This window comes from Drosophila melanogaster, chromosome 2R (genome assembly GCF_000001215.4).
Source record: "Drosophila melanogaster chromosome 2R".
In the NCBI taxonomy this organism is placed as follows: domain Eukaryota; kingdom Metazoa; phylum Arthropoda; class Insecta; order Diptera; family Drosophilidae; genus Drosophila; species Drosophila melanogaster.
The window spans coordinates 16,594,732-16,606,033 of NT_033778.4; the positions used below are offsets into that span (position 1 = coordinate 16,594,732).

General features: G+C 41.4%; 2 protein-coding genes across 3 annotated transcripts; one reads left to right on the top strand and one right to left on the bottom strand.

Annotated features, from left to right (window-relative positions):
• Nucleotides 1–296: 296 nt before the first annotated feature.
• Nucleotides 297–9,642, bottom strand: CG8303 (uncharacterized protein). 2 transcript variants are annotated; one of them, NM_001299566.1, is made up of 6 exons: nucleotides 9,557–9,642; nucleotides 3,173–3,532; nucleotides 1,705–2,209; nucleotides 1,210–1,651; nucleotides 892–1,149; nucleotides 297–821 (listed from the first exon to the last, which is right to left on the bottom strand). In NM_001299566.1, exons 2-6 carry the CDS (start codon nucleotides 3,464–3,466, stop codon nucleotides 689–691), a joined length of 1,632 nt encoding a protein of 543 aa, NP_001286495.1. In that variant the 5' UTR covers nucleotides 3,467–3,532; nucleotides 9,557–9,642; the 3' UTR covers nucleotides 297–688. The 2 variants fall into 2 exon arrangements, with proteins under 2 accessions (NP_001286495.1, NP_611141.3); NM_137297.3 differs by lacking the exon at nucleotides 9,557–9,642 and adding an exon at nucleotides 9,398–9,507.
• Nucleotides 4,017–5,680, top strand: CG5089 (uncharacterized protein). Its single transcript, NM_137298.3, has one exon. It carries the CDS (start codon nucleotides 4,237–4,239, stop codon nucleotides 5,545–5,547), a length of 1,311 nt encoding a protein of 436 aa, NP_611142.3. The 5' UTR covers nucleotides 4,017–4,236; the 3' UTR covers nucleotides 5,548–5,680.
• Nucleotides 9,643–11,302: the final 1,660 nt, after the last annotated feature.

Here is an 11,302-nt window from a genome sequence, read left to right on the forward strand (position 1 = left end):
TTTCGCTATCTTGCAGATACTTTTTTTGTTATTTTAGCTGCATATGTATGTTTTCTCTTCTCGAGCATAAGAGAATTCTCTTCAGCTAGCGCCCCTGTCGGAATATTACCGAACTTACTTAGTGTACACCGTGTAGAAAGAGTGTAGCTAGGTGTCGCCACTGTGCATTGTCGAAAACGAAATGCATCGATTTTTAAGATGGACTTAAAAAATTATAAAACAATATTATTATAAGTTATACCAACCTCCATATAATAAAATATTACACACACCTAATAAAAACACACACATCCTTTCCTTAATATAAAAATCATATTTATTTGAATAATAGTTACATATTTAATCATTTAAAGTTTAGTTCTCGTATTCATCGACTATTTGACTATAAACCGGTTGATAATTACAAACAATCTAAAATTGTTTATTACTTTTACATTACGTGTTTAGTTAAAGTGACTAAGTTTTGGGCTACTTTTGCATTGCTGTGTGAATAGATTCGATATTAGTGCTGATTCATATGATACATTTCGCTGACTTGTACTTGGCTTGTGTGAAAGAACTTAAAAGTAAAATACATGATACCCTACTAGAACAAACTACGGATGGAAACGAACAACCATGTGTGGTAGCATCGCACTTGGAGCGGAAATATTGCACAATCCAACTGTTGGCGATTCGGATGCAGCCACTACAACCAGACGAGAAATCCCCAGATCAGAACCGCCAACGTAAGTCCGATCTGCAGGCCCAAAGTTAAAGTAAGGGCAAAGTAGAGAACGGCGAAGATGACCACATAGCCCGCGTAGTACAGGACGTTAAAGCTATAGACAGGACAGAAATGAAATGAAAATTGAAATTATGCTTTAGATCGGTGGAATGGATCACACTTACACCTTCCAGTAGTTGCGATGCCAATCCGTGGTCACTGCCGACTCCTTGAAGTAGAAACGCCGGATTCCTATCAGACACCGATCGATGAACTCCGACCAATCGCACTGACTGGCATCGAAATTATAGCGCCTTCGATCGCTCTCCGGTATTAATGCCGATATACGCAGCGCATTCTTCAAGGAATACCGGAAGTCCTTGTCCAGGAAGTAATCAAAGGCCTTGGTACCTTTCTGGAACACCCGCATGTACTCGTAGGCTCTAAAGTAGATAAATATTATGGTTAAAAGTTAAGTAGATCCAGCTTTTTGCAGTACTTACGTGTGCTGGGGCATTCCGATTCCGAATAGCTTCTCTGGTATGATAAAGACCATAGCTGGCAGCAAATGAAACAGATAGAAGAACAGATTGTAACGCCATCCGTTGCGCAATTTCGTCACCGGTTTCCAAACAAAACTGTTCGGCGGATGCCGCTCCACACTATCGTTGATGATCGTGCAGAACTCGGCGAGATTCAGAGGATTAACCTCTCCCGACGTGCAATGTATGATCTCCGGCTGCTCCAACTTCCGGGTGCCCACGTACCAGCCCATAACCAGTGATGAGTTGATCACATAGTCGCATGGTATGATGTCGATCACAGCATTTGCATTCCCGCACATGGTGCGAAAAATTCCCTTCACGAAGCCGGCCAAGAAGCCCAGGTGACCAGAGTTTGCATTGCCCACCCAGCCCTTCATCGGGTGCTCCAGGGTTCCATAAACTAAAAATGAAATGTTATTGATTAAGACATTTTACTGCCGAATGGAATCTCACCAATCGATGGCCTAACTATGGCTGCTGGCAGTCCCGACATCTCGGCCATCAGCAAATTCTCCGACAGATTCTTGGTGAACGTATACGTATTGGGATGATCACGGATATAGCCCTTGCACTTTTGATCGGTGAAATCCTCCCAGGCGGAGTCATCTTCGGCCATCTTCATCATCTCGTACGGATCGAACTGTGACTTGTACACCTCCTCGGCAATCAGACCACGATTGTTGCTATTGCAGAAGGCCGTGGAGCAATAGATGTACGCCGCCAGTTGCTTCAATTGTTTGGCCAGCTCAATGGTGCGCATCGTTCCCGTGAGATTGGTGCGAATGGCGGTGCGCAGCGGGGAGCTGAACTTGATGGTGGCTGCACTGTGGTAGATCACATTGACCCGATCGATCAGCTCCTGCAGGAGCTCGGGGCCAAAGCCAAAGTTTGGTTCGCTCAGTTCGCCAACCACTGGGACCACCTTGGACAGAGTCTTCTCCGAGTATTTCTCGAAAATCTGTAATTAAATCATAATTTATATTTGCAATATTAAACAAACATTTTATTGAATATAATCTCATGCATCTTAAACTTTTGATAACTCTAACTAAAAGGATATGGTCATTAATTGGTAGCATTAAAAGCTTCGAGCTATAAGTGATTTTATGACTTGCAGAAGCGGCGAATAAGAGTTTTATATATTGTACATATGTATTCGATATTTTTAAACCAGTTGGAGACCTATTTTTTCTCCTCTAAAGACGGATGTTGAAAATTAATTTCACTACTGTTCGGAGGTTGGCTTGCTAACCATACACGCCCACATTATGGCCAACAAATTATGATTGTTAGCGATGAGTGCTTTTTTCGGTACTTTTACCTTTTTGGGCAACACTCGTAAGTAAGCAATTTTCAAAGCAAACAACATATGATGTTAGCTTCTTTTTGTTGTGCCATTAAAAATGCGTTTAAAAATAAAATAAATTAACGAGTTGTGAAGAGGGCCTAACAAAAGTTGGGGAAAAAACAAAAGACTTTTTGTTGGACCGAAAATTTAAGCACTCTCTAAATATAATTTATATGATTTCAAGGCATTATTTGTACAAACTTATTTTGATTGTAAAAAATGCTTTATGAAAAGATTGCTTGAGCTTAACAATTAAATAAGATAATAATTAGGTTATTTCAAAATTTGTAATTATAGTAAATAACAATTTAAATATTTTCAAAAATCCCAAAAGAGTATTGCACACTTGTGGTTAAAAAAAAAAATGAAAAGAAAAGAAAATGAAAGCCCCATGGAACGCGGCGGAAGAGGTCGGCCAGGTTACGACTTTGACAAATTAACGCTCCATAAAGAGACTCGTAATTGGCTTTAATTATATACCTTGCAGACGGCGCGTCGTGTCAGAGGGCGTGGCCGGTTGCCGCCCCCCTTCGACCGGTCAAAACAATCTAAAACAAATGCCACCAGACTTACCGGCTTTTGGAGCAGGCGACGAATCCGCTCGTTCGGATCAAACTTGCGCTTGCCCCGGACCAAAACGTAGATGGTTCCAATGTCGGGATGTGTGTCCAGCAGAGCCTCGATAAGAACGGTGCCCAGGAATCCAGTGCCGCCGGTGACAAAGATGTTCTTGTGGGCAAAGAACTCCGGTATGGTCAGCGAGGTGCTCAACTGATGGCCATTGACCCGGTGTTTTCCGTTTCCGATGCTATTGTTGTTTTCCGGGGGAGAGGAGGTGGTGCCGCCATGTTCCGTGATGACAGCCATGGTGTAGGGCTCAAGATTCGTCGGCGGCGCCAATTTGCTGCTGAGATTCGAAGACGGTGCGGCAAGCTGTGGCAAAGAAATAAGAAAAGGAAACGCGCCGTGACATCGGTTAGTTCAAGTTCATTAGTCCAACTGGATCGCTGCGATTATGAAACCAAAGCCGGCGATCGAAGAGCGAATCGAAAAAAAAAACCAGACAAACTTCTCAGTGTGTCAAGTTTAGCCAGCGGCGGAAGTGCATCATAAATCTGCTATCAAAATTCGATGGAAGTGGAGTGCGCGATGCGGAAGGCAGACAACCTCCAACGAAGATAAATGCTGCATATTTAAGCTTTCCACACTTTCCCATTTGGGTGTGAAACCTAATGGATAGTTACTTCAAAGGTTAACCGCTTATGTGGTCAGGAAACCTTTTAATGAATACATATTTTGTGCATTTTCAAAGATTGTTTCTAGTATTGGATTAACGTAATGTTAAACGCCAAGTAGGTCATGAGTACCACCTCTATTTTTTGAGTTCAACTGGGATAGCATTGCCTTTTACTTCCTGGGAAAAAATCATCAGCGTTCTCATAATATTCCCAGTTTGCGAAGCGTTCAGTTCACAAAATTTCGGTCTTTAATTTTTGGAGTTAAAAATTTGTAGCTAACAAAATTGAAAATTCAAAAATTCAGTTCGGAGTTTTATTTTCAGACAACACCCTCTCGTGCACGCATCAAAATTTTTAGTTCTGAAAAGGGAGTTCAATCCAAGACGAGTCAATAGCAAGATGAATACCACTTTTAAAATGGCTCGAACGAGCCTGAATCATTCTTGGCGGTTTGTTAGTAACAAAGCCAAGGGGCAATTTTCCAGTTTGCGACGATTACCAGCAGTTACCAGCCAAAATCGTCGCTACGCAGACCGATATACCTTCGACGACCAGACTCAAGCACAAATCCAGGGCATCAAGAAGATGAAAGAGATGTCCGCGGTGCCCCGGGAGTCTCCTTGGCGTGACAGCGAATGGTCTCCCGATTTTCCCGAGCGTTTGGATGAGTTGGGCTACGAGTCCCACTGCAACGATCGCCTCTATATAGCCAAGAACAAAATCCGTCACGAGCAACAAAAATATGAATTGGAACGTGAAGAGCGTCGCAAGCAGGCCCAACGAAGAATCAATAGTCACTTCGCTAAAGGTCAGGCAGAACCGGACTTATTGCGCCGGCGTACCATCTCACAGGATCCGGCCGATCACCAAAGGCGTCAGGAGGCGATTATCGAACAGAATCGCCGTCGATGGCAAAATCGTCCGGAATCTAGGAGGGAAACTAATACCTCCGGCATTACCTATCGTCCGGTTAAGCGAAAGGAAACGTATATTGAGGAGGATATGCAAAGGGAATCGGAGGACTACCAGCGCCAAAGACGCAATACAGAGAGCTCAGAGGAAGCTCAAGACAGCCAGACAGTGGTTTACGATTCCAATCGTCCCACTGCCGATTGGTTGAGGAAGCGCCAGGAGGAGAGCGAGGCGGAGCACTGGCATTCGTGGCACACATGCCCATGCTCCCGGGAGTCGGAGACCACAGAGGAGGTGAAGCCACATTTGAAGCGCAAGAAGGTGGTTGGCATTCCGCCTGCATATCCAAGGGATTACCAACGACGCGGCTACCATCAGATATCCCCACCTGTGTATGCACTGAAAGCCAAGACTATAGTGATGATACCAAAGCGGCGACCATCTGGCATCGATAAGCAGTACCACAAGTTTGCCATGAAACAGGTGGCTCTATGGCAACAGGACTTCGACGCGATCCAGGACAACGGGCAACCACTTCAGATGCCAGGGCTGGTGCCCAAGAAGGAGGAAGAGAAGAAGCCCAAGAGGAAGGAGGAGCGTCGATCCGTGGAACCGCCCCGTTTCCGAATGGTCGTCAAGAGCCGTGCTCCCGCTAGCCGTCCCTCTACTCCCGTATTCAATTACTCCGGCCAGATGGATATGCCGCCCGCCATCGCCGGACCCAGTGCCTACATGGGATCTCATCGCAAATCTAATGGCGAATCCTGGCGCAACTTCTTAAGGGCCAGCAGCTCATAAATGGAGCTCATTTTACTATAGCGTTGTGAATTGCCTTTTTATCCAGAGTTAATATTTGAAAATGAATACTTGCTGAGCTCCTGGCAGAGTTCTGGGATATTATAGTAAAATTTAATATAATTGACGTTGAACGAATTCTATTAACGAATCAGTGAATCATAGTTGGGGGTTGTAGTAAGAAAATTCCACTCGGGAATCTACAAAAAACCGACATATTTCAACAGTCAGCAAACCAATCGATGTAGTAAGTGTTATGGACAAAATGTAGCAAATGAGCAACGTGCTTTTTATAAGTCAAGTAATTAATTCCGACTAGTAATGGCAATTAAAGTTGACGCGTGTAACTGCTGCTTTTGACGTGATAAAGTAGGGGTTCCCATATTTATGGAATAGTTTAGATAACTTCTATTACTCGTAATAGAATGTACCTTTACTTATCCCAGCACTACATTCCAACACTAAACTGAAACGTTGACTAGCACTGGGAACAAAACCAACTACAAAATTCGAGAGCTAATTAACCCTTTCAACTTTCCCACACTTAAGGCCCATTAACCTTTTACTTTAATCACCAAGTGGATTAGAGTGGCTAAGCTTACGTTAATTAATACCCCCAAACTTTCAACTTGTCACACTGCCACAATCGGACCCATGGCCGTTGCCCAACACTGTTAACTGTACTTTCCCGGCCAACTGCACAACCATTCACAATGCCGCCTTTTGTTCGCTCCAACCGAGACCATCAATAGCTCGACTAATTAATGGCAAATGACGCGTATATCCGAAAAAAAAGAAACCGAAAAGCCTCGACAAGTTAAAAAAAAGAAATCAAACCAAGGTATGTATAACCAATGTAGTTAGATCTCACACGGCATATTGCCCAAGCATCGAGTACAGGTGGAAAACATAATTAACGAAATGCGTAACGATTTGTTGGAGGAGAGATTAATTTCGGACATTTTTGGTGTGATTCCAAATTTGTGTCAAGGCCGCCCAGGCGGAGATCTCGAGTGGAGTTGTCGTTGGTTAGAGGAGGTGGAGATCTATATAGGCCCACAAATACCATTAATTTTCGGAGTTTGGCCAGCCAAACAAAAAAAAAAAAGCTCAGCTCAATCGAAATGCACGGTCACGGTCAAATCTCTGTTGATCTCTAGAGATCGTCGTGCTGCGTTGTCTTCGTATGCATATGAGTCCAATGGATCATCAACATCGAACAGATCTCTCGGATACAGATACAAAGTGGTTAAAATGGCGCGATGTCAGTGTTTTTCGCTGCCTAACACCCGGTTGCTAATTGATTCGCTTGTAATTGACCAACTGACAGATCGGACAACCTCCAAAAAACCGCACTGACTTTTCCTGACTCAACACATTTTGTTCAATGGCATTTCGCTTTCGAAAATAATCCGCCATGTGGCCCGATCCAAAACCCAGAATTATGCAAATTAAGTTCTCCGGATCAGAGACAGAATGCCGCCAGCTTGGCCAACATTGAATTGATCGGAGAGTTAACTGGTTTCGGTTGCTCTTGGCCTGGCCCCCATCCAAATGATTTGCATTTAGTTTCCTCGAACGCGGCGGAGTCACAGAGATTCATCGCCATTTTGCTGTGGCCCAGCAACATTTTTGTCATATTTTCATTGCTGATTGGTAAAACCTTTGTTTGGTCTCCTAAAGTTCTTCGCTAGATTGGGCCAACAGGTTTTAAGATCGTGCATTTGAGATTGACGGCTTGAGTTATTGATGGTCGGTGGTAGGGCTAATAGATCGTTGAACTTGACATTTTCTTGGCTTATATAAAATGGGGCCACTAACTTGTTGAGAACATATATCTTATAAAGTTTTTTTGGGCCCTTGAAGAAGACCTTACCTTGAAATAGTTTGAAAATTGATTTGTTTCACAGATTTTTCTTGTAGTCAATGATTCTCATCAGCAATACAAATTTGATAAGGATACAAGTGCTAATTTCATATTTTTATACATTTTTTTTTATTTATCACATCTAAATGGATCCGTTAAAAAAAATGCAATAGGACACTTAGAAAAATGCTTGTTGTTATGGCATTTGCTCATTGCTTATTTCCTATTTTGCATTTTTGATGGAGAAGCACATGGACAATACTATATATACATATATAGATAAACAGTATATATAAATATTTACAGATGTAGCTGTGGCTGTATGTGCCCTAAGATTTGCATAATTTTGCTACGTCTGCGTTTTGCTTTGTTCGTAATTTCTGTTTAGACAAATGACTGAAACCCAGCTGGGTCTTTAGTTCCCCCCCGTATTGGTAAGTATCTCTGTGTGTGCCGTAGTATATACAAACTGTTTCTGCATATTAAATATTTGGAAATTTCTTTACCAGTCCTAAAATGGCAAATATCGCATTTCGAGCCCTAGGCGATAACAAAAACCAAGCAAAGCCCTAATGAACAAATTATAAGAAATTTGGCAAGTTAGCTGAGCAACTTTGGCTTGGACGCGAGGGTATCCTCTAACTGTGACGAATTTTTAGGTTTTGTTTATGAGCAAAGATCCATTTTGGTCACTTTCTATTTTACGACAAACAGATCTCTCTCATCTCGGTTCGCGCCATTGATTTCTCTTCATGTGCTGTTATGATTTTATTCCATTCAATTCGATTTTATTTGACAGCCTTTTTGCTTTATTTGATTTCCGCCTTGGCAACCAAATGTGTAACAATAATTCTGTTTTGTTTATGCTAGGCATGAACATTTTGGCGACGAAGGAGCGAAGGGGGAATTCGATTCAATGCGCCATAAAAGACCGAATCAACAAAAAAAAAAAAAAAACGTCGAACAAGTCGCACTTGTGCTGGGCATTAGCATTAAATGGCTGTGTAGACCTTAACATTGAAAGTTCCACAAAATAAACAGAAACAAAGCAAGCTGATTGATCCTCTTTTCGGTGGGGAATTTCAATAATTGAATTCCATTGAAAGGCAAACCAAAGATTCCAGAAACGAACTTGGCAGTATAGCATCAATCAAAAGAATGAAGAAACAAACTTGAGTTTCAATCAAATGACTGAAGAAACGAACTTCATTTGCGCTTGTTACTTTGCTTACAATTTTGGACAGTTGACATTTGCTCGCTTATTTGTTATGCCCATTAAGAAATTCTACACAACTATTGTCTAAATTATTTGTGTTTCCAGGAGTTTGGCAAACCGGTTTGCGGCTAAAAAATTCGATGTCAGGCACGCAAAAAAAAACGTAATAAATTATGGAAGAAGTGCCTGACAGAAATTAGCCACGCGTCAAATCCAGAGACAATAAAACTAAACATTAATACGAGCTTCTTGCATTTAACAAATTCTTCAACGCATAATCATAACAACGATTTTTGTTTGTTTTGCTGCCCATGAATTTTCCAGCAAGCGCTGGAAAAACCGCATGGGAAAACTTACTCAATCGGTGTCGCGAAAATCTAAACCAACTCGAAACACATACACATGGTTAACTCACGCAAAGAGAGCGGCTGAGAGCGAGGAAACTGGAAAAGCTATGAAAACAAACATTTAAGTGAAAATCAAAGAGATAAGTCAGCAGCTTTTCCAATGGTTTTTCCGCAAGCCGAGCCCAACAAAATTACTAAGGTTTATTTCGCACTTTTCTAGACAATCAGAATTATTTCATCACTTCCGCTTGTATTGTTTGGCAATCGATTTGCAATAATCGCGATTATTAATATTATTATTTTGTTTTTTTTTTTATTATCGATTGCACCAATCACCCAGTGGGGCGTTTCACTTTGCACTTGATTTAAAAGTTTTGGAGCACGACTTGGTGGGACAGATGTTAAGGCGAAGTGCAAACTAACCAATAGTGTCGGGGGCGAAAGAGAGATCGAGGGATAAGTTGGCCACTGAGGAGGATCCGCTTTTAGCCAACTTGCTGCCAATGCCGACGCACGCTCACTTAAGACTGATTGCGGGCTCTGAAAGTAATGCGATCGCAGCTAGTGCTGAAAAGCACTCACTCGCCAGTTCCTGAGTTTCACAGTTTCTGAGTTTCTGAGTATCAGCGTTTCCGAGTTCAGCTCGCCAAGACTTCGGGGCACGTAATGAAAATCGGAACAGAAAATAATCAAGAGGCAGCCCGAGAAACAAAAAGCCGCGAACTCAGCACCCAGCGAAAATAATATTCATAAAAGAAGGCTGAGAGAGCTTTGAGTGGCCAGCGATGTCTGACTTTTTGGTAACTGAGAAAGCTGTCTCTCCAAATTGGATCTATTACGAGTGCGTGGTATCTGTTGAGTGGATCTGGCAATACCATTTGGTTTGGAATGAGCGGGGGCTAGCTACTTGAGCGAAAATACAGGGGTAAAAGTACTCCAAGGAACCAAATAAAACTAAAGCTTAGGATATAGAGTCGTTATCAGGTTAAATGAATTATCATCATACTTATAAATATTTATGATGGAGTCGTAGAAATGTGCAACTATGTAAAATATCTATGTGCTCAGTGCTTTACTTCGTTTGCACATCAATTTAAAATTTTCGCTTTTGAAGCAAATAATACCCTAATTGGAGTTTATAGCCATGTTTAACAATACCATAATAGTACTATAACAATATTATTATGTTATGGTCGTTGATAAAATTAATGTGTTTTAAAGATGTACACGTGCACATCATATAAAATTTATACGCGAATTAAAAAGAGTTTTCCTCTAGCTGGAGCTCCACAAAAAATATTCAACAATTTTGAAAACAAAGTCCCCTGTTGAATTGCAGCAAATTTTGCGAAATTTTCACTTTGCTACCTTGCTTCCTGTTCTTTTATTTGCAGGCACAAGAATAACTTTGCTGACATCTCGAATTTATTGCGGCCAGGTAATACATACGATACATACGATATTCTGCTGATTTTGATAATTTGATTTTGGTGTCAATGAGGGCATTATAAGGTAGAAAAATTACCGGTAGATCGCATGAGGTGTTGCCAATCACGATATTAATTGTCTAATTATGCAAAACTGACTTGTTGGGGGTAATTGAGTGATGGCCCCTTGATAACTTCAGCGCGAAATGCAAATCAGTGGGCGGGGTATTACAAAACTGTCAGCTAAACGTTAATTCATCTATTTGCAGAGACAAGCTTTCTAAGCTCTTTCCCCTCCGACGGGTTCAATTGCAGTTGACCTAGATGTTGGTAAAAAGCCAACATCATAAAATGGTAAATACCGAAACCAGAGTATTGGGCCTAAGCAGCCGAAAACTCCCGAGGCAAAGCGTCTCGGGTGTACACACACCTGAACACCTGTAATTACAGGTGTGTGCAGGGCTACGACTCTTCGCCTAACCGAAAAAAAGAATTGTCAAAATTGGCAATAATTTGGGGGACACGCAAATGAAAAGTGGTCATATGTGGTCAAAATGTTGAGAGAAGGGCCGAATGGGAAAAATTATAAGGAAGAGGAAACCGCAGCTGGAAACTGACAACGCAAACAATCGTGTTGTTTTGATCTATCAGGGAAGAACCTCAACGAATACAATCTATTGAATTAACATAATACGTAATATATATGTTGAAAGCACCGCCGCTATAATAGACTGTTACTAAACCTTTGGTAATTTGTGGGCTATAATAGGTATAATTTTACCTTTACTAATTTAAATTTTATTTAAAATTTATCAGCTACACATTTGTGAATCTTATTGCATTCTTCTCATCAGATATTTAAAACATCATAACTAAGTCAAAGGTAAAATATCATGGGTAT